General features: G+C 37.2%; 1 protein-coding gene and 1 pseudogene across 1 annotated transcript in view; both read right to left on the bottom strand.

Moving 5' to 3' along the window:
• Nucleotides 1–11,113: 11,113 nt before the first annotated feature.
• Nucleotides 11,114–24,840, bottom strand: part of LOC137234558 (plexin-B-like) — an 846,294-nt gene continuing 832,567 nt past the window's right edge. The window contains exon 11 of the mRNA XM_067758015.1: nt 11,114–11,350. Within this exon, the coding sequence (XP_067614116.1) occupies nt 11,318–11,350 (33 nt within the window). The 3' untranslated portion in view covers nt 11,114–11,317. The remainder of the gene's footprint in view (nt 11,351–24,840) is intronic.
• LOC137234454 (uncharacterized) overlaps nt 11,469–24,840 on the bottom strand; it is a 35,863-nt pseudogene continuing 22,491 nt past the window's right edge.

Here is a 24,840-nt window from a genome sequence, read left to right as displayed (position 1 = left end):
ATTTTTGTTTGTATAAAAATTTGTTTACGATTTCTGTATTTTATTGTTTATATTTTTTAATGTCCTTCTTTTATCCTTGTTTGTTAAAATATAAAATATAAAGTTAGTCGACCAGGTGCAGTCATAACTGTAAGTTGGCACTTGTGATAATTGTATAATTATGTGTGTACCTATGTCTCAATAAAATTTTTTCGTTTTTTCAGTCCTGAAGATGACTTCAGATTGAAGTCGAAATATTGGCAAGACAAACCATTCGACAAATATATATACATTGTTTAAACACATTTGCTGTATTTTAATAAACATATGTATATATTGGCCTAGAGCTCAAACATACCTTGAATATATTAACTAAAATGCCGGAATACAAGTAATTAATTACGGATCGGAGAGCCCACCGAAACAACAAAAACGCTCATGAAATTTACAGAAATTTGAAACGAGAATATGGTATTTGGACGAAAATTATACAAAGCGCTACCAACAAAGCACACAACAGCTTATCAAGTTAAAGCAATCAACTAAGTTTCTGCTGAGATGCAGGAAGAGCGGAATAATACCAAAGTTTATACTCAACGCCACGAGGAACATATCATACGTTCTCAACTGCAACACTAAGGAAATTACGTAATACATTTTATTAATATGAATTAATTTAACTAATTTAATATGAAAAAATGCAACTCTCCTCAAAAAGTTTTAATTTTTTTGTTGCATTCAACTCATTTAAGTTTTTATGAGAACTTTCAAAATGTCGTTTGATGTTATTTACATACGTCGCTGAAAATGTTTTGTAGCATAAACCCCATTGAATTTGCCCAAAGGCGTTGTTCAACATAAAATATTCGCTTGCCATTGTGCGCATCAATAATTTATTATTTATTGCGTGCTTAGCCTTTGCAGTTTTACAAGCGAATGATCAGTGAATCAATTGGTTCGTACGATCAAAGCGCTCTCACTAATACATCCACACAACATTTTTGCCGACACTTGCAATAGAATACCACGAAATATCATGAATTCGGCAAAGGCATATCTAAGAACGGTGGAAAATAATATCTTAAATCTTATTATACGGATCAAATATGCAATAAGAAAGCAAAAGGAAAGAGAGGTAAACTTCATATTAGATATAATACACCAGGGATGCACCTTAACGTTAAGCTAATCGTTTATCAAAAAATTTCCACCGTTTCCGTTGAAACACTTCGAAATATTATCGATAAAGAAATTATCAAAATAAATTGTATCTCGTTTTTAACTGAAACGAAAAGCTTTCGTTAACGTTAAAAACGTTAACAAAAACGTGATATTTTATGTTTGAATTGTGCTGGCAATGCTATAGCAATGGTGAAGCCGTAAGGTGGCAACAACGAGCGCACATACACACACATACTCTATGTAATTTGTTTGTGTAATTCGTTGGTGGTAATGTCAAAAATACGTTGAGAAATGTTCGTACTGTCAAAATTCATGAGAAAAGTTGCAATCAGTTTGGCTAATGCTTTCACCTTTAATGACTCCGCCATCAATCAGCTTTGCCAGCATAGTTTGAAATTAATAATCAACATAAACGATTTGATTTCGTTTTGATATGGCAGAAAACGAAACGAAATCATTTCGTTAATTTGACGATCTTAACGTTAATAAACGAAACGAAATGACTTCGTTTCGTTTATTAACGTTGATTATCGTAACGAAATGATATCGTTTCGTTGGTTAAGCATGCCTGTAATACACAATGAATTTGATGCGGAAGATGCCATTGCATTCTTAAATAGTGAGAAACTATTAACCAATAACTTAACAACAGCATTGGAGAAAACACACACAAACAAATTTGACAGACTTAAACATATACAAAAACAGTATCTTAACATAAAAACGTACCGAAGTGGTTACACAATGCGAAAAAGGTGGAGATAACGACAGACATCCAGTGACTCCTCTCCTTAGGTCCGAAATACTCTTTACCTATAGCTAGCGCTGAGTTCCCGCTGTTCAAATTGGTAGCAGATGGAGAGGATTGCATTCAAACTATTCAAGATAAAGAGCAGCAAGAAATTGAGAGGAACAATCTAACGACACCAATACGGGGTCAGCTGAGAAAGCCTAAAAGTAGCGTGAGAGATAAATTTGTATTAAATACACTGCACTCCACAAACAAGTTCCTAAAAAACAATAAAAATACACTTGTTCTGAGTGCCGATAAAGAAAATGTTTCGGTTTTAATGTATAAGGATGAGTATGAAAAGAAGTTACAACAGATGGTTAACGACATTTCCACTTACAGAGTACTAAAACGAGACCCCACTAATAAGCTTCAAGAAAAAAATAATGAAATTGTAGAGAAACTATTTAAAGAGAAAATGATAGATACGAAAGAGAAATACCAATTAATAACCAAAACGGCCATCGCGCCTAAAATCCATTAAGAAGGATTACCATTGAGACCCATTTGTTCGTCTGTCAATTCCCCATCATACAAGTTATGTAAATATGTTGTCAATGTCCTTGAAAATATAACTATAACATCTAAATATAACGTAACAGACGCTATCGCCTTTAAGAAAAAAATTTAAGATACCTACATCTTTGATGACGAGAGTGTCGTTTCCTTTGATGTTGTCTCATTATTTCCAAGCATCCCGGGAGATCATGCCTTGGAAATTATAGCTTCGAAGTGGGATGATATACAGAACAATACAACTCTCACTAAGGAACTTTTTATGAATGTGGTTCGGTTCTGCATAAGAGATAATAGATATTTTAGATTCAACAATAAAATTTATGAGCAACGGTAAGGAATGTCTATGGGGTCACCAGCAACTCCTGTATTAGCGGATATTGTGATGGAAGAATTGTTACAGAAATTCGAAAAAGATTCACATCACAAGCCACGTTTATTAACGAAATATGTGGATGATTTGTTCGCCATCGTAAAAAGGGATGTCGTGGAAGATATGCTTAATATTTTGAATGGATACAATAGGAGCATCAGGTTTACTGTTGAAGTCGAAATTGATAGACAGCTGCCATCTTTAGATACCTTAATAATAAGAAGGAATAACCAACTTTCATTTTATTGGTACAAGAAGCCCACTGCATGGGGTAGGCTAATCAATTATAACTCGAATCATGACAAGGCAACGATAGTCAACACAGCCAAGAATTTTGTCAGAAGAGTTCTCTCCATTAGTGATGAAGTCTACCACGAGGAGAATATAAAAGCAATAAAAAACAAATTAGAAAATAATGAGTTTCCAACGCATATAATACAGAGCTATATAAAAGATTATTTCGTCAAATTAAATACAAATAAATCAACTAATGATACAAAGAAAATGTATAAATCGACTACATTAGTATCTAGTCTGTCTAATAGAATAAAATATTCAAACATATATGACAGAGAGGGATTTAAATTAGCTTTCACATACAATAATACGTTGAAACGGAGGATTTTTAGCAAAACGAAAAGCAGAATAGAGAAATTTATAAATCGGACGTTATATATAAAATTAATTGTAATGGCGACGGGTCCCACGTATACGACAAAGTATATGTGGGGACAACTAAATCGAAATGGAAGACGAGGATTTCCGGACATAAATAAAATATTAAAAATGGTGACAACCCTAATTACAATAAGACAGCTTTAACTCGGCACTGCAGAACCACTGGACACTCTCCCGATTTGGAAAATGTAACAATAATGCAGCATGAGATAAACAGCAATAAACGCTATATACTTGAAATGTTACACATAATAAATACACCAAGTGACAAACGCATAAATTTCAAATCAGAAACAGACCATTGCGCCTACGCCTATAGAGAACTTATCAACAACAAAAAAAGGCTTATAATAAGAGTGTGACTTCGTTTGCACAATTGTTCACCTGCTGCTGATGTGAGCGTCGCTTACGGTTGGAGATTTAATGTATTTTTGTTTGTATAAAAATTTGTTTGTGATTACTGTATTTTATTGTTTATATTTTTTAATGTTCTTCTTTTACCCTTGTTTGTTAAAATATAAAATATAAGGTTAGTCGACCAGGTGCAGTCATAAGTGTAAGTTGGTACTTGCGATAATTGTATAAATATGTATGTATGTACCTATGTCTTAATAAATGTGATTAAACACCATTTTTAAAAACTTGATCTTCCCTTTTTTTGAGCTCGGGTTAAACAACAGCTTTTTGAATTTTGCCAGTCAATTGCTGAGAAAAAAGAAAATTCTAAGTTTTTAAAAAAATTCAACATAATTTTCTAAGAAGACTTCATCTTCCCATTTTGAAAAGCAAAAGCAAATTAAACAATTAATTTAGAAAATGTTAGTTCCAAAATAGAATATACATATACATAATTTTACAAATAAATTAGAACTTGTTTAAATAACTACCATATATATTTATTTTTTGTTAATTCATATAATATTTTATTAAAAATATATTAACACTAATTATATACAAAGAAATAAATAACAAAAGCAATGCAGGTTAATTATGTACAAAATCAAAAAGGAAACGGAAAGACTTAAATAGTAAAAGGAAATGGTGAAATATATCTACAAACTACTATTTACAACGGCAATCTTAACTATATATAACCTATGCAAATTTATAAAATAAATTATGTAATGAAGGAATTAAAATAAATCTAGGGTCTACAGGTATAGAATAATACTTAAGGACTAAATTTTCTTTGTTTATAATATGTATGCCCTCATCTATATGTTGAGCTACTAAAACACAATCCAGATGACGACACAAGGGGCTCAATAAAAACGTTTCCAACTTTTGTTAAAACTCGAACTACGAAACTATTTTCGTTTTGTTGGTTAACAATCTTTATAGAACCCAATGTACTACTTAAGAAAGAACTTTCCTTATCATTCTTAAAATTTATAATAATTTTATCATTTTTAAAAATTTTAATACAATCCGTAAAATTCCTCCTTTCTTCTATTCTCAAAAACAATTTCTGCAGTATCTTAGATGGATTGCGAATAAGTTTTTTAATATATTGCATATAATTCTCAAATTTATATGCTGAAAAATAATCTAACGGACCAAATTGTTTTACGCAATCGCTTAAATGCAAAAGGCCGTTGACATTGAAACTAAATTTGCGCCAAAATAATTACTAAATAATTTAACAAATTCTTTTAACATTTCATTCGCAACATTAGATTCTACTTAACAAGACTTCTCACGGGAGAGCACAATGCACAAAATAAAGTGATAATAAAGGTTATCCGGTATGCAGTCTTTCAAAACGAAAATTCCAGATTACAATAAAAACCGCCGGTATTCTGTCGATTTCCAGTTGCTTAATTCATCTAGATCACGGTTTCATCTAGAAAACTCAGAGGGAACGTAATTATTCAGAAACATCAATTTTTCGTTCATTCTCTTTACGTTCCTTCTTTTAATAAGCAAGTGGAATAGTTTTTTTTTTACTCCTAAGTCCACTAAATTCATGGGTTCGAAGAGAAACTGAGAAACCATGCCAATATTTACTGATTCTAGAAAAATCTCCCTCTGATTATGGAATGACAAATCTAGCCTATTTTTAAATGAATCATCTGTTCTTAGCTCGTCCACTTCTTGGGATAGACACACCCGATCTAAATGTTGCTCCATTTGCAAACATTTCGGGCAGCTATTTTTTGCTGTATGAGCCCGAGCTGGTGAATCGCAAGTAAAGAGCCTAACACTAAATTCCTTTAACAATTGTGCAGATCCCACTTTCACCCCATTCTGACCTAAAGTGCCTATCTCCTCGCAAAATTCTTTTAAAAAATCATTTAGATCTGTGGGCTTACTCATCCCTTAATAACAAGCTATCATAAATGGTTCCGAATTGAGGAAATCTAAAACGTGGCCCAAAATTGGCCATAATACCTGATTCCGGAAGCCCTGCAGAACTGGTGCCGGCAAACTCTCCAAATGATCCCGCAATAATCCAGAAAAAGACACGAAATGACCCCGAAGGGATTCCGTAAACCGTCCAGATAGGATCCCTGAAGGGTCCCCAAATGATCCCGAAATAGTCCCCAAAAAGTCCTAAATAACCCGGACGGATCCCGAAAACTATCCAGAAATGATTCCGCAAGGGTCCCAAAATGATTTCGAAATAGTCCCGAAATGACCTTGACGGGGACCTAACAGATCCCGAAATTCATCCAGAGATTATACCGGAAGAGTCCCCAAATGATAGCGAAATAATCCTGACGGGATCCCGAAAACCATCCAGAAATTAACCCGGAAGGATCCCCAAATGACTCCGGAATGCTCCATAAATGTCCCGAAATAACCGCGACGGGATCCCGAAGACTATCCAGAAATGATCCCGTAAGGGTTCCAAAATGATCCCGAAATAGTCCCGAAATTACCCTGACGGGTACCCGGACGTATCTCGAAAATCATCCGGAAATTATACCGCAAGAGTCCCCAAATGATCTCGAAATAGTCCCGAAATAACCCCGACGGTATCATGAAAACCATCCAGAAATGATCCCGAAAGGATTCCCAAATGACCCCGGAATGCTCCCGAAAAAGTCCCAAAATAACCCCGACGGTGTCCGGACGGATCCCGAAAACTATCCAAAAATGATGTCGGAATGGTTCCAAAATGATCCTGCAATAGTCCCAAATGATCCTGACGGGTACCCGGACGGATCCCGGAAATCGTTCAGAAATTATACCAGAAGAGTCCCCAAATGATCCCGAAATAGTCCCGAAATAACCCTCACGGGATCCCTATAACCATACAGAAATTATCCCGAAAGGATTCCCAAATTATCCCGAAATAATCCCGGACGGATCCCAGAAACCATCCAGATATGATCCTAAAAGTGTCCCCAAATGATTCCGAAATAGTCCCGAAATGACCTGCACGGATCCCGAAAACTATCCAGAAATGATTACGTAAGGGTCCCAAAATGATCCCGAAAGGACCCCGAGGGGTAACTGGACGGATCCCGAAAATCATCCAAAAATTACTTACTTACTTACATAATTGGCGCTTAACCGTTTAACGGTTATGGCCGTCCAAAAAGGCGCGCCAGTCGCTCCGCCAACCGGCGCCAATTGGTCACACCAAGGGAGTTTAAATGGTTTTCCACCTGGTCCTTCCAACGGAGTGGGGGCCGCCCTCTACCTATGCTTCCATAGGCAGGATCCGATAGAAACACTTTCTTGGCCGGAGTATCGTCTTTCATTCGCATAACATGGCCTAGCCAGCGAAGCTGCTTCGTTTTAATTCGCTGGGCCATGTTGATGTCTGCGTATAGCTCGTACAGTTCATCATTAAATCTTCTTCGGTACTTGCCATCGCCAACGCGTAGAGGTCCATAAATATTTCGAAGAACTTTTCTCTCGAATACTCCCAAAGCCGCTTCATCTGCTGTTGTCATGGTCCATGCTTCTGCCCCATATAGCAGGACGGGTACGACAAGTGACTTGTAGAGCATGATTTTCGTTCGCCGAGAGAGGACTTTACTTTTCAATTGCCTACCTGGTCCAAAGTAGCATTTATTGGCAAGATTGATTCTTCGCTGGATTTCAGTGCTGATGTTGTTGCTAGTGTTGATGCTGGTTCCCAAATGAACGAAGTCTTTTACTATTTCGAAATTATGGCTGCCAACAGTAGCGTGGTTGCCAAGGCGCGTATGCGCTGACTCTTTGCTCGATGACAGCAGATTCTCCGTTTCGTCCTCATTCACCATCAAACACATCTTTACCGCTTCTTTTTCCAGTTTGGAGTAAGCAGAACTAACAGCGCGAATGTTTAGGCCGATGATATCAATGTCATCAGCATATGCCAGTAATTGCACGCTTTTATAATATATAGTTCCAGTGCGGTTAAGTTCTGCAGCTAGTATAATTTGCTCCAGCATGAAATTAAAGAAATCGCATGATAGGCGGTCACCCTGTCTGAAACCTCGTTTAGTTTCGAACGGCTCCGAGAGGTCCTTCCCAATTCTAACTGAGCTGATGGTGTTGCTCAACGTCATTTTGCACAGCCGTATAAGTTTTGCGGGGAAACCAAATTCAGACATAGCGGCATATAGGCAGCTCCTTTTCGTGCTGTCGAAGGCGGCTTTAAAGTCGACGAAGAGGTGATGTGTGTCGATTCTCTTTTCACGGGTTTTTTCCAAGATTTGGCGCATTGCGAAAATCTGGTCGATGGTAGATTTACCAGGTCTGAAGCCGCACTGATAAGGTGCAATCAGCAGATTCACGGTGGGCTTCAATTTTTCGCACAATACACTTGAAAGGACCTTGTATTCGATATTAAGAAGGCTGATTCCACGATAGTTGGTGCATTTTGCAGTATCCCCCTTCTTGTGGACTGGGCAAAGAACACTTAGATTCCAACCATCGCACAGTGGGGTAATCGAGCCTGAAAATTGAGATCAATTCATACGAGCATTTAATTCAAAATATTTTGATGTAATTACATGCTTAGTACCGAATGAAGTAAAAAAAGAAAAATCCGCAAATAGTTTAGTGAAATCTTTTTTATCGAGTTTTTAATATCATTAGTACAGATCGAAAAAAGTAAAACTTTAGTCGTTCCTCTTAAAAATAATTTATATGTTAACTAATAATTTGTTAAAGTTCTGATCACCATAAATTACAAATTAAACATAATTTGTATTATTATCTTAATAATCTTTATATTTTTTGACAATACTTCCTTCTTCATCATCATCTTCTGGAAGAGAACATAGGAAATTACTTTACTCAGTTGTAATGTTTCGACATTGTATATATTTTTGTCCTTAACATATATAAGTTATTGTTAAGTCTAGAAAGTATTATATAATAAATACTAATTATCTTAATTTTTAATAAAGATCGTCATCATCTTCGTATGAGTCACTTTTGGAACTATTGTTGGCGACAATTCATTTGCTGTAGTTGTCCATAATTATCAAATTTTGTGCCTCTATCGGCAATTTCTTAATTTTTTTTTATGTAGTTTTCGCATACTTGATATAAATGGATCGGAAGAGATCAAAAGTCTTTTGAGTATATCTTCATTTGTCTCTTTTCAGCCACATTTTCGAGAAAAATTTTCTCTATAGTTTTTAAAATCTTTGTTTCTTGCTTCGAGAGGTCCTTCTGACAATTGACCGATAGGTAACAAAGCGTGGGATATTATCTCTGTTCCATGAATAAAATATTTGTGGAGTGTGGGAGGCATTTTGTACCAGGGGTAACACTTAACAAAATACCTTGCCGTACTTTGAGCGTAATCGCGAAACTGGTCCACCTTAATTTGATGACCACTAGAAACAACTGCAATAATTGTATGCATCATTTTTATTAGCCCCAGGTCAAGCTTTGTTATAATTGCTGACATTTCACTATTTTGGAAGAAACGCCTAGTAGTATTGCCATCATTGGAGGACCCGAAGCCGGGCTTTGGTTGGTCAACGATTAATCCCATTTTCTCTTTAAACTCCTTTTGAATGCGTGCTTTGCTTTGAGAAACTAACAGTTTTTCATCATCCGAACGTGCTTGCCATTTTTTATTGGAAGTTTATAAGAAACATGCAGCAAACATTCAAAAAACCGAATCCAACCGTGAAGTATGGAAATACCAAATTGTAGGTTTTCTGTTTTTACAGCCCGTTTTATCATATTGTCGATTTCATTGAATTCTTTAGAGGTTGCGCCACATAAGTAACATTTTTGCGTGGCTGTTGTTTTGGTTAAGGCGTTGCATTCTTTTCCACCAACCATAGTCAAAATCAAATCGTGCTTAATTTTTAAATATTTATCACTATGAAACACAACCGAAGGAAAAAGTCCTTTTATTCCCTATGAATTCTATCTTTTTCACTTTGAGAAACATCTGATGACTCTTTAATAAATTCTATTTTTAATGGTCTACAAAATCTAGTAGATGCAGGTCTAGGATTTTGCCAGATAATTTTGCTTCCACAAGTTAGCCTTAGTGGAACAAGACAAGTAATAAAAACTGATGAATCGCATGCATCTGGCTCGAGCACCTTTGCTTATAGGATGTATGGTCAGAGCTTCCATCGAAGCCCCATTTAGAGCACAGACAAAATCGCGACATTTCCTCTTCGTTTAATGTTTCAATCATTTTTTGGCTTACCAAAATCAAACGCTGTACAGTATGATCTAAAAGTGCTTGCAAACTCACTTGTGCTGAAGTTTCGCTTAACACTCATTGTTAGGATAACATTTTTGTTTTGCAGACTGCACATAAGTATAGCAAGAATATCTTTCGGGACAAGATTGTTGTTGTATTGTTGTCGAGATAACTTAGCTTCAACTAAAATTGATAGCGCTTCTTCTTTAGACATTTGTGTTGAATGTGTGGTTGTTTTCGCAGCAAATTGGCGATATTTTGTTGCTCTCGAATGTGAGCTAATTATTTCTTTGACAACTTTAGATGCATCAATCTTTCCTGCAGATCTTAAGCTCATTTGAGTACCATAAGCTAATACAGACAAGGGCGTTTCGATCTTCGTGTCTAAAGGACCTGTTCCAACGAATTTTGAACTCAGAGATGAAATGTCTTAGCTTATCATTGAACTCAGTTACATTTTCATCTGATGGCCTCACACGCTCTTTAACTTTTTCACATAAAAAGTTAAATTTATCTGTAAGTTGATCGCAGCCAGAGTTTTTCATTATATTATAGAGGCTTTGACGTGTAACCCAAATAGTATTTGAACTCGTTCCTATAAAAAAAATAAACATATTTAGGCCTATCTCTGTTATTATTTCTATTCAGTACGCATGACATTTACTATAAGTGCTGGACTCGACTCGAAATTTTGGAGAACCGATCTATGCAATGAAGATGGTCTGCTCCGAAATATTCTGGATCACATAGTCGGCATTGGACCCACCAAGGTTGTTTTTATGCATCGATTATTCTTTTCTCAAAAAATTATCGATTATATCGAGAGAAAATCGAATCGAGTCCAGCTTTAGTTTACTAAAAAAATAGTAGGTAACACAATAAACAATAACAAGAATCACAATTAACACAAAAATATGCAATGTCAATCTTTATGGTTTCACATACACCCTATACATTACTTGACAGCTGAATAACAAAATTTTAACCTATTATAAATAAAATTGTTAAACTTAGATATAGTTTTATAAATCTGCGTTATATGTAAATTATTACATTTGAATGAAACCAGGCTAATCCTGTTCACGCGATCGATTTATATATATATAATAACTTTTTTTTTATTTTGCCGAGTCTTTGATGGGTAGCGGTTTGTCAAGCATCACGATCTGAGACTGCTCAGCTACAGAAGAAATTTCATCAGCCAAGCGTAATACTGAAAGAGAACAGAAGCAAACGTATTGTATATTATTATTATTATTATTTATTTAATATAGTAATCTTTGAAATACAATGTTTCTTACAGACTACATAACGAATTAGATAAATTTACATTACAGAATAGTGTACAGAAGATTTAAGAAAGCCTGTTTTGTCATTGTAAAATCAATGACAGTAGTTTCTGACAAAGTATTAAATTCTCTCAAAGAGCGCACCAAAGGTGCATTTCCAGCAAATGTCGTTTTTACTTTGGGTAGATAAAATGGATAAGATACACGAAGATTACGTCTAGGGACATTGGAACATATTTTATGCAAGAGATATGGGCAATCAACGATGCCTTGAATCATGTTAAACGTAAACGTTAAGGACAAGATAGATCTACGGCTTTCCAGAGATTGCAAGTTTATCAATTGAAGACGAGCTGTGTAGGCCGGAACCGGGTTTTCAAAATTCAGAAACCGTAGGGCAAATTTAAGGAAAACCTTTTTTACACGCTCAATCCTTTGAATCGGAAGGTGATTATAGGGCCTCCACACGAAGACAGCATAATCAACATGCGAGCGCACAAAGCTTGTAAATAAAAGTTTCAAGGTATATGGGTCTGAGAAATTAGTGCTGTTACGACGTACAAACCCCAGAACTGAGTATGCTTTCGCGATAATGAAATTAATGTGGCTGTTGAAATATTAATTAAGAGAGGTGAGAACAATCTTTTTTATAGAAAAAAAGGAGCCCGAGCTATCAAATGTGTTTGCGTGAGAATTATAATCTTGGCCGAAAAGGTTCATTTTGTTCGAAATTCGTTCTACATTATTTCAGCAGAAGAGGTTTGAAGTATCTCGATGTCCGATAGGGAACGCAAAAGTTCACTTCATTTAGAAGGAATGGGCTCGAAATTGATCCATTTAAAAGTTTTGTCATAAATATTACACCAAGCATTTCCCTTCGACTAGCAAGAGTTGGAAGATTGATAAGCTTTAATCGATTAGTGTAAGGTGGAAGATTAGTTAAAGAGTCCCATTGAAAATTTCTTAAGGCAAATAGTAAAAATTGTTTTTGTATTGATTCGAGACTGTCTGCATGGACTTGATAACGCGGATTCCAAATTATCGAGCCATATTCTAATATTGGCCTAACTAATGTTGTAAAAAGTGCTTTAGTTATGTAAGGGTCGTTAAATTCGTTTGACCACCGTTTAACAACTACAAAAACACCTTTGCCTTTATTCACTGCAGCATTAATATGAAGATTGAAACTAAGTTTGGAATCCATCATGACTCCCAAGTCAATAAAATTATTTACAATTTCTAGACTATAGTTGTTAATTGTATATGAAGCTGGTGGCGAAACTCTCCGAGAAAAGCACATGAATTTACATTTTTTGAGATTGAGCGGTATATAATTTACATTGCACCAGGTAACCAAGTGATTTAAATCCATTTGAAGCAAGGAATGTTCCTCAACCGAGGCACATGATTTGTAAAGTTTTACATCGTCTGCGTACATCAAGATTTTTGAGTATTTAATTATACCAGATATATCGTTTATGAACAACAAGAAAATAATCGGACCAAGATGGCTGCCCTGAGGAACACCAGAAGAAACATTGATGACCCCAGAAAGTGTATTTTTAAAGATTACATTTTGCGTACGATAACCAAGATACGAAGAAATCCAACATATAAGACGGGGTTGAAAACCGAATTGACTGAGCTTATGAATAAGTAATGGGTGTGATACTTTGTCGAAAGCTTTAGTGAAATCGGTGTAAATTACATCAGTGTGAAGGCCTTTCCTAAATCCATTAGAAACGTAGGTGGTAAATTCTAGTAAATTGGTGATAGGTGATTTATCCTTACAGAACCCAAGCTGCGAGCTTGTAATTATGGGGGAAATAGAGAATGTTAGGTGGTGGGTAACAATAGCCTCAAATAACTTTGGGATAGCGGATAACTTTGCTATGCCCCGGTAGTTTTCTATTGAAGACCTGCTTCCCTTTTTATGAAGCGGAATAAGAAAAGATTCCTTCCATATTGTTCGGAAAACGCCATAAATTAAATATAAATTAAATAAATCTGTTAACGCCTGATAGATGTTTGCAGCACATTTTTTAAGAAAGTGTGTCAGGATCCTGTCTGGCCCGTATGAATATGATACCTTTAAAGTTTTTAAATAAGATAATACATCTTCTTCTTGACGGGGGTGGGGCCGTGTGTAGAAGTCCACGAAAGTGGGGAAAGCTTCTGACCGCCATTCACCTGGGAATGGCCAGAGCGATTCTTTTGCATGCGGTTCAAGCAGCTCACTACTGCCGGTCGCTTGCGGCCAATTATCCTCTGGGTAGCAGCTAAACACCCGTTTAGCGGTGAGCTAATGTGAGAAGGCGACAACCTGGCTAGGCCACTCTGACATAATCGGTTTAAGGGCTAGCCGGGGGAGATTTCATCGACAGCGTCTGTACACCTCTAGGTGCGGCTGCAAGAGGGCGTCTGTCTTAGAGCAAGCGGCTGGCTATATAAACGTGCCAAGTAATATTTTCACCCCCGCTGAGCGGGTTGTGCGCTGGGCTTGGGACCCGCCACGTAAAACCATACTCCAATGAAATATAACAACAAGCCTTCCTTGTTGGACGGCCATAACCGTTTAGACGGTTAAACGCCAATTAAGTAAGTAATTAAGTAAGTAATACATCTTCTGAAGATATAAATGGAGCTCTGATTGAATAACATGAATCAATATGGTATAGGTATTCATCAGGTGAAACGTTGGTCTCAATAGAGTAATTTGATTTGAAAAATTCCGCAAAGAAGTCGGCGATCTCTTGATCATCGCTGGAAATATTATCTTGCAATTTCATGGATGATGGAAACCCTTTCACCCTGCGTTTAGAGTTTACGAATCCGTAGAATGCCTTCAGGTTGCAAGTTATATTTCTTTTCATTTTACAAAGATAAGCTTCGTAATACTTTTTGTTCAATTGAAAATACTTGCAGCGTAGAATCGAGTACTGTAAGAAATGGTTAGGTAAACCCGTCTTTTTGAACAACTTGAAAGATCGAGACTTTTTATTCTTTAAAATTTTCAGCTCTTTAGTGAACCATACTTGGCTTGTATCGGAATGTACACAAATCCGCTTAGGTACGTATTTTTCAAAAAGACAGTAAATGGTATTGTAAAAGTGAGAAACGCTTTGCTCCACTTCAGCATTAAATAATGGCCACACTATTCGAGATAGATCACGATTTAATTTTTTTAAAATTGGCCTTCGCAAAGTCGAAGCGATAACTGGAGCTGTATCGTTTATTTCCGCTGTTACAAGCATTACTTACAACTTCGTAAACTATTTTGAGGGAAGGGTGGTAAGCTTCTTCAGGTTCAATAATGGGTTCGCATCGCCTAATGGAATATTTAGAGTCATCATCCACAAAGGCTAAATCTAACACTCTTCCGAATTTATTCGATTGGATGTTGATTTGTTGAAGGCACAGCTCAGATATTCCGTCTAGAAATTCATTGTTGGAAGACTTTGACGAAACTGGTACGATATTAAATTCAGTGATGCACCATGATATGTGTGGCATATTGAAGTCACCCAAGACAATAATGGAATCGGAGGGCTTTAGCATCGAATTAACAGTTCTTAGCTAAGGAAATGTGATGCATATAAACGGACAGTTCAGAAGATGGCGGGATATAACAAATGGCCAAATAAATGTGGATATTTGCTAGTTGTGTGCGTATGCACAAGAACTCAGTTGTATCGGTGGCGGTTACGCAAATCTCTTCAGATGGTATTGAAGAGTGTACAGCAAGCAGAACTCCACCTCCAACCCTGTTCAGGCGGTCATTTCGATATATTTGGTAGTCATTACAGAGGATCTCTGAGTTAAAACATGAGGTTTCAGCCAGGTTTCGGTTAAAGCAATTATATCGTAGCTTGAGTTAAATGATTTTAAAAACAGTTCTGTTAACTTGGTTTTTAAGCCTCTAACATTTTGGTAAAGTATATCTAAAGCAGATTTTTCGTTCAGTTTTTTGACTCAGTGTTATTAACAGGGATCTTTGCTAAGTTTGGAACACTCTTATTCCGCCTATATTCAAATTCCCGCACAAGTGTCCCAGAGGGCGAAAAATCGTTACCCAAGATAGTGTCAAAATGTTCAATAGGTACATCTAATCTAAAGTAAGATACGTATATTTCATAACTAAAATTAAATTTCCCTTTTTGAGAAGATATACGATTTCAGATCCTCCTCAGTAGTATCCCTCTCGGATATCGATTTTTAGGAGGGACTACAACCAACTTCCTAGTTCCAGGCTCAGTCGCCTGAGAACGGTTTGCAGGTTCAATATTTTTTCTAGCTGCTAGTTTTGTTGGAGGTGCCTTTGATGTTGAAGGCTCTACTGTAAGAGGACTTGGAGATGCTAAGTTTATTAATTCTATCGTGTTGGGTGTAGGAACGATTGGGTTCTGGATGTTTTGAACGGGGTCTACGGTCAGTACGCCAGCCGAGACATCAGTTCGTTTTCGGTTGCTGTCACGACTGTCGCTGTTAGCATTAGCAGCTGAATCGGTAATAGATTTGAAAGTTTTAAACAAGTTTTCATAATACTTGAATTTATCCCCTAATGTAGAAAGTTCCTTACCGATTTCGGAAAATGCGTTTCGGGTATGTTTGAAAAGCTTAAAAAGATCCACTTCCGTGGATCTGCATTTCAAGCACGACCAACGCAGACCCTTGTTATCGCTGATCGCATCACACACCCTTGCTGTCAAACTAGCGCACTTCATATGAGCAAGCCCATCACAAAGCCAGCACGACACTTATGTAAATTCCTCATAGTTATGCCATATGTAAGGGAATAAGCAGTAATAGAGCAACCACTGAAAACAACAACAATGTTGACTTCTATTTTTTTGGTTTATAATTTGCACTTGTAATATTTTATTCCCTCTCGAGAATTTCTATATATTTCAACCTATGTGAGGTTATATCATATAAATCGATATTGTGTAAAAGTGCGCAGCAATAGCGCAGCTTTGTTTTTTTACAGAATGAAACTATGATTGTCAAAGTATTTTTAAATGAAATCAATTTTGCTCGATCCTACTTGCATCACAACTATATGTATACGTATATAGCCAAAAAACACGTTTTTTTACGCTTTATAAAAAAAATTAATTAAACTACTTACAAACGTAAAAATAAAATTACAAGATCACTTTTTATTTCTCAGATACCTGAACAAGAAGGTTCCATTGATCTTTTTGATTTATTTAAAAACAAAAGCTATAAACACTTTGAAAAATGCAAAGTTTATTTCACGTTTATCGCACTGCGCGCACAAAAAGGAAAAAGTGTCAAATTTGAGAGCACATTGCAAGAAAGCGGTACATTTCTGGACAAATATATATTTACATCGTGATGCAGAATTTATTTACTTTTATTCGGTACTAAAAGAATTTATGCCTTGCGAAATAAAATTTTTGAATTAAAATCCAAAATGGCCATCAATTACCCCACTGTGCGTCGGGCATGCACTCTTCCGCCCATATGTTGCTAAGAAGCTGCTGCATGCGCCTTACCAACTTCTCGCTGCCGTACTTGAATAGCTCCGTAGGCAATCCATCAGCGCCCACGGCCTTGTTGTTCTAACTTCGTCATAATCGGGCTGGGGGACATATATTCCATCATCGTCGATTGTGGGATAGGGTTCTTCATCTCTGCGCGGTGAATTGCTGTCTCCATTTAGGAGAGCAGAGAGGTGTTCCCTCCATAATCCAAGCACTCTCTGGAAATCAGTTACAAGGTCGCCGTTTTCGTTCCTACAGGAGTTTGCCCCGGTCTTAAAACCTTCCATCTGTCGCCGTATTTTTTGGTAAAATTTTCAGGCGTTATTCCTGGTGGCTAGCAGCTCAAGCTCCTCGCACTCACGCCTTTCTGCTTCTGCTTTTTTCCTGTAGATGCGTCTCGCTTCCTTTTTCAACTCACGATAGCATTCACACACTCCTCTTGTCGCGCTCGCTTTTAACGTAGCCCTGTAGGCAGCGTCTTTTCTTTCGGTTGCAGCACGGCATTCTTCATCGTACCAGTTGTTTTTTCGTGGCCGCCGGTAACCAATTTTTTCCTCGGCGGCAGTACGAAGTGCTTTGGAGATATGCTCCCACTGCTCCTGTATTCCTTCAGGATGAGTTGTGCTCTCAGAGAGCAGGTGCGAGAGTCGAGTTCCGAAATCATTGGCAGTCTGTTGTGATTGAAGCTTTTCGACGTCTGGCTTTCCTTGTGTTTTTGTTCCTTGGTTTTAGCCGCGTTGAGGCGGGTGCGTATTTTGGCTGCAACGAGATAATGGTCCGAGTCGATGTTAGGTCCTCGGATCGTGCACACATCTAAAGCACTGGAGGCATGCCGTCTGTCTATCACAACGTGATCGATCTGTTTGCGAGTATTTCGATCAGGAGACAGCCATGTAGCTTGATGTATCTTTTTATGCATGAACCTCCAGCTGGATATGACCATGTTTCGAGCACCGGCAAAGTCAATCAGCCTCAGTCCAATAGGAAATCGTGTAGGCTGAATTTTCCCACTGTAGGGCAAAACACCTTCTTTGCCTACCCTGGCGTTAAGTCGCCAAGCACGACTTTTATATCATGACGGGGGCAGCGCTCGTACGTGCTTTCTAATTGTTCGTAAAAAGTGTCTTCCACCTCATCGTCTTTCTCCTCTGTCGGCGCATGGGCGCAGATGAATGATATGTTAAAAAACTTTGCTTTTGCTTATTCGTATGGCCACTCCAATAGATGTCACAATTTTTTATCTTCTTTCTTCCTTGCTTCGTCCAACGCATTTCTTGAATGGCGGTGATGTCAGATTTTGCTTTGACGAGGACATCAACCAGCCGGGCATCTGCACCAATCCCATTCAGGGAGTGGACGTTCCATGTGCATGCCCTCAATTTATCGTCCTTCAAACGTTTGCCATGGTCGTCATCAATAGAGAGTGTATTTATCCGAGGCTTGTTGTTATATTTCATTGGAGTATGGTTTTATGTGGCGGGTCCCAAGCCCAGCGTAAAACCCGCTCAGCTGGGGTGAAAATATTACTTGCACGTTTATATAGCGAGCCACTTTCTCCACCACACCATCCAGAAATGATCCCGGAAGGATCCCCAAATGACCCCTGAATACTCCCATAAAAGTACCGAAACCGCGACTGGATCGAGGATGGATCCCAAAAACTATCCCGTAAGTGTTCCAAAATTATCCCGAAAAAGTCTCGAAATTACCCCGACGGGATGCCGGACGGATCCTCAAATCTACCCAGAAATGATCCAGGAAGGGTCCCAAAAAGATACGGAAATAGTCCCGAAAAAGTCCCGATATGACCCCGACGGATCCCAAAAACCTTCCAGAATTGATCTCTGAAGGGTATGCAAATGATCCCGAAATAGTCCATAAATATTCCCGTAATTACCCCGACGGGATGCCGGACGGATTCCGAAACCCATCCAGAAATGATGACGGAAGGGTCCCCAAATGATACCGAAATAGTCCCGAAATGATCCCGGAAGGATAGCCAAATGATCCCGGAATAGTCCCGAAAAAGTCCCAAAATAACCCCGACGGGATCACGGACTGATCCCGAAAAATATACAGAAAGTATCCCGGAAGTGTCCCAAAATTATCCTGAAGCAGTCCCGAAAAAGTCCCGAAATGACCCCGACGGGATCCCAGAAGGATACCGAAAACCATCCAGAAATGATCCCGGAAGGGTCTCGATATGACGCTGACGGGATTACAAATATGGTGAAACTAATTAATATTAAAAGCATGTTAATAAAGCAGCAGGCGCGTTGAAGCGAATGAAGAGTTACAAACAATCATACCGGTAAAGCTAATAAAAGCGTGCTAAAAAAAACAATTGGAGGAGGGAGGATGGTGGGAGGAGACGGAGAGCACCACCGATCGTTTTTTCAAAACTATTTAGATGTCGATCTGTATGAGCCAGATACCAAAAATTGTTGATTTAGGAGAACATTTATATTGAGTTATAACAATTTATAGATTTTGCACCAGAGGGGGAGAGGGGAAGGGGGAGGGGGGAGGGTGACGAGACGGAGTTTGTAATATTGGTGAAGGTAGTAAACGTAAAGTTATAATGTGTAAAAATTATTAAAAAGTAATTGTTCGAAGGGTGTTGAGACCCTCACCCCCTTTCCATTTTCGAAAAAATTTCGCCAGTATAATATTGTCTACCTGTGTCCCAAATTTTATTAAGATCCGTGAAGACGTTCTGGCGTGATTCAGTCACAAAAATGAAAAAATACAATAATTAAATTATAACTGTTCCTAGGGGGCGGGGACCACCCCCTTTTCAATAAAATATAGCTAGTATATCCTTCTAGACTATTGGCTATATGTGTGCCGAATTTCATCCATATCCGTCCAGCCGTTCTTGCATGATTGATGCATTGGACATACAAACATCCAAGCATCCAAACTTTCACATTTATAATATATATTAGATTAGATATTAAGATTAAGATGATGACACTATTATGCATATATGTGCAGGCGCATGCATATACATATATATTTTATGATAACACCATAAAATCTTCCTGAAATTTGTCAGGGGCCTTGCACTGAGCCCGTTTTGACATACACTATTATGCATATATGTGCAGGCGCATGCATATATATATTTTATGATGACAACTTAAAATCTTCTAATTGTCAGGGGCCTTGCACTGAACCCGTTTTGACATACATTATTATGCATATATGTAAATAAGTAGAGATGTTACCTTAGTTTTATTACTAGAAATATTTCAGTTTTATTTCAGTTTTTCTCAAATTTAGCTTCATTTACTTCAAGCAGTATTAGGTTTAGATATTTAGGTAATTTTAGTTTAAGGTTATAAAAATATTAGCTTTATATATTTAAGCTCATCTAAATTATATGCAGAAGTAATTGCTGCAACTTCGCACTGATCAAATTCAATAAAGTAAATATATTACGACAATATAGGGAATTTAACTTCTTAAAGCGATTTGTATTTTCAAATTATTAATTACAACTTTTATAAAAGTTCGTTCTTAAAGCAACACGACCGAGTTCTTCTCTTCAACTGTTCAACTAGTTTTATGTTTGTTTGATATTTGTCATTTTTCGGACATAATCTAGGGTTGCCATGTTACACTCGGCCATCCTGATTGTCATCTGTCTCAGATGACAATAACACATCGTCATTTTCCAAGGCTTCATATTGTCGGCATTAGAAGATGTATTGCCCGGACCTTCAAATTCGCCACATTTTAAAACGTCGTGTCTTTTGTTTCGCTTAATTTTGCTGACCTTGTATGGCCCCAAATATTCACTCGCTAATTTCTTTCCCGCAACAAACTGTGTCCTCTTTATGGCAACTAAGTCACCAACGACGTATTCGTTTGCTGGTTTACATCTTTTATCGTATTGCTGTTTCTGTCGTTCTTGAGCTTTTTGGATTTGCTCTTTTGTGTCCTTCCCTAATTGTTGTCGTTCCTCATCAAAACGTTGTACAAATTCTTGCTGTAGCATATCAGATATTTTATTGTTCATATTTGTATTCATTTTAACGCCAAACATAGCCTCAAAAAGTGGGGTATTCGTAGAACTGTTTATGCACGCGTTAATCGCTTTTTGGACCTGGCTGACCTGTTTAAACCATTTTGTTGTATCGTCCGCTGGCAACTTCGCGATTACGGCCAAAATTGTACGATTTGCCCTTTCAATTTGTCCGTTGCCTCTTGGAACTCCATTGGTTATTAAAATATGTTCTACGTTACCTCCCTTACAAAAGTTTTCGAATATCTTCGAGGTAAATGCTGGTCCTCTGTGACTTACGATGCGGTGCGGATATCCATACGTATCGAACCACACTGCCAACTTTGCTATAGTCTCTTCCGCTGAGGTTGTTTTCGTGCGAAAAAGCCACAAAAATTTTGAAAGCGCATCCGTTATAGGCAAAATGTATTTGTATATCTTTTCGGTTGCGTCCATTGGACCTAGATAATCAATGTGTAGAGTCTGCAACGGGGTATCACCTTTATTAATTACTTGCAACATTCCTTCTTTCTTTCCCAACTTTTTATTATGTATAATACATCTGACGCAATTGTTAATAACTTTGTTAACTTTTATTTCTAAATGCGGTATATGAAACTGTTGCTCGATGATATGTGCAGTTTTTTGCGTGCCAAAATGACCTTCTTCATGCGCATTTCTAATTATTTCGAGATCCATTAGTTTCGGAGTAAACAGTAACTCACGGTCATTTACAAATTTGAATAATAGCCCATTTTTCATCTTGAAGCCCTCATACGAGCCAGACTGTAGCGCAACTGCTATTGCGCGTTTCGAGTCGTCTTCTTTTTGTGCCTTTCGAAGTATGCATGTTAGATCTGACGAAACGACCATTACATCTACTGGATAGCGGCTTAAGCTGTAAACATGCTTCATTCGTACTGAGGATCGGTATTCGACTGTAAATGTAAAGTCTTGGATATACATGACCCATTGAGCTACTGAACTTGGCAAATCCTTTTTGTTCATTGTATGCTTGAACGCCGAGCAATCTGTTATTAGTTTAAATCGTAAGCCTAATAAGTAATCCCGAAACTTCTGTAATGCCAAGTAAGCTGTCTTAACTTCTAACGTATAACTATTTTGCTGAGCCTCAGACGGTGAAGTTTTCTTACTCCAAAAGTATACTGGATGTAGTTTGTTTCCGTATTTTAGAAGCAGTGTTGCACCAAAGCCTTCCTTCGATGCATCTGCATGTAACTCAGTTTCAGCTTGTCGGTCATATAAACGTAGTACAGGTTCTTTAGTAAGCTTAGATTCCCCGTTGCTCAATAGCACATTTCTCAGCTTCTGCAATTTTGAAAACAGCCTCCTTTTTCAGTAAGTTTGTCAACGAAGCTGCTATCTGTGCATAACCAAGTACAAACTTTCGAAAGTATCCTGTTAGACCCAGAAACGATTGGATACCCTTCACGTTTCTTGGACATGGGAATTTATCGATTGCTCTGATTTTATCTTCTCCTGGCCAAATCTTGCCATTCTCGATGGAGTGTCCCAAAAAATCCAACCTAGTTTTCAAAATTTTGCATTTTTGGCATTTAAATTTCAAACCATATTGTGCTGCAACTTCAAATACAGTATGTAGCTTTCTCATACATTCCTGTGGCGTTTCGCCGTATATTACTATATTGTCGATATATAGCTTCATTACATCGTTATTTATTAAACTATGAAAAATATAGTTCACGTACCTTACAAAATTAGCAGGCGAGTCCCAAAACCCAAAAGGTGCACGACTAAATTCGTATAATCCTCGCTTCGTTACGAAAGCTGTGTACTTTTTGCTATTTTCGTCAATCGGGACATGAAAGAACCCATTTTCTAAGTCCATTGTGACAAACCACTTTGCCTTATTCAACTTTAACAACACATCTTCCACTATTGGCACTGGGAAACAGTCCTTTAAAACAATTGAGTTCAACTGCCGAAAGTCTACACATATTCGGTAACTACCACATTTCTTCTTTACCACGACCACTATGCTGGCAACTTCTGAGTGGGATCTACGAATTATTCCGCTCTGCAACCACTCATCTATTTGTTCGTTAACTGCTAATTATCTGTTAATTCTTCTGGTTGGGAAAATCTTGCTGGAGCATGCCGAAATGGCTTCATGTCTGCACTTGGTACAATCTTCATAACAACAGGTGAATTTTTAACATTGTCTACTGTTTTGTATTTGTATACCAAAGCTTCGATATCGCGCATAAAATTCGGGTCGACATCCAGCTCTGACGTGTCAACATTATACACATTTAATTCAATTTGATTATCTTCCGAATTTCTGTTGAAAAATGTATAACCGTCATCAAATTTACAAACAAAGTTTTTTATAAAATCAAATCCAATAATCATCAACTTTTACCGCATTGTTTTCTACAATAACAAAATTATGTTCCTTTTTGACGTTGTCCCGGATATACCCAATCGGTTGAGTTGAGTTTTGGCCTAAACCGAACAATATTAGTTTATTCTCACATAATTTATGATTGGAGAATTTACTATGGTATATTTCTTTTTTCATTATCGAAACGTCGATACCTGTATCCACCAAACAATTTAATTCGACACCATCCATCTTGATGGTTTTAAAGCGATTACTTGAAATAGCAACATTAACGCTTTTTTCCTGCAAAGTTTTATTTTTACTACATTCTTTTGAAATATGCCCAAATTTGTTGCATTTGAAATATTTCGCCTCATTTTTACATTCACTGCGTTTGTGATCTTTAGAGCCACAATTGAAGCAGAATTTATTATTTTCCACTGTGTTTTTTGCGATCGGTTTAAAATTACTTTTGTTTTGCATATTATCCGTTCGCTCATTGACATACTCGAAAATTTCGTATTGATCCCGGAGGTCTTTATAACATTTTTCACTGTGCAAACTTTGCTTGGCACTCATCGGAATAGTCAATCCGTCCACTATATATTGTATTACCGCACGTTCTTCCATGTCTAGCTATTTTTTTCATTTGCAACATATACTCATGGAAGGTTTCGTTTCGTTTTTTCCGCCTTTCAGATAACATTTTGTGAACTATGTTATCGCGTTTAAACTCATGCAATAAAACGCGTTTCAAATTATCATAGTCTTTTACATTTTCTGTTTCCAAAAACAGTTTTGCGACACCTACGATTTTATTTCTGGCTTGCACATATTTCTGTTTTGCATTAAGCTCATATCCCTCAGCATTACTTTCAAAAATTTCAAACCACTTTGCAACAGGTATGATTTTCCATCAAAATCACAAATAATTTTTGAAAACCCATCATTAGAAATAGCAGCCTTATTATTTTCATCAAACTTATTTTCAAGTAGTTTTATTAACTCGTTTAGTTCACTTGTTGCCATTTCTTTTGTTTCAGTTTCCACACGTTCCAACAATTCACTAGTATTTGCTTCTATAGCACTCCCACTGATGTGACTATATCTATCCTCTACAATTGCGTCTTAAAATTTTCATTCGCTCCTATTTTATTTTGGTCTACTTCTCTCTTTCTTGGCCGCAGTTCATATATTTTTTTCCCTATCCTGCTGCTCTGCTTTATCGTCGTTCATTTAAACACATTATTTATCCACTACTGTTCTTTTCAACTGAAGTTCGCTTATTTACTTTGCAACGATTTTCTTATGTATTTATTAAGTTTTCAAACGGTTGTTTTATACATATTTCTTGGGTTTGTTCGTCGAACGGTTGTTTCTGCTGTTAAATTGCATACTCTCCTACGTATATAAATGCAATTTTATTCACGTGATTAGACTTTTAATTAGCACAAATCCTATTATATTTTTAACTGTTTTTTTTTCAGCAAATGTAATGTCAATTTAAACGCTCCGCTGTAGTATTTGGTCGAG

Source organism: Eurosta solidaginis, chromosome X (assembly GCF_040869045.1).
Source record: "Eurosta solidaginis isolate ZX-2024a chromosome X, ASM4086904v1, whole genome shotgun sequence".
NCBI classification, from domain to species: Eukaryota; Metazoa; Arthropoda; class Insecta; order Diptera; family Tephritidae; genus Eurosta; species Eurosta solidaginis.
Note: the sequence above shows the minus strand (reverse complement) of the source record. Positions and strands in the feature narration are given on the sequence as shown.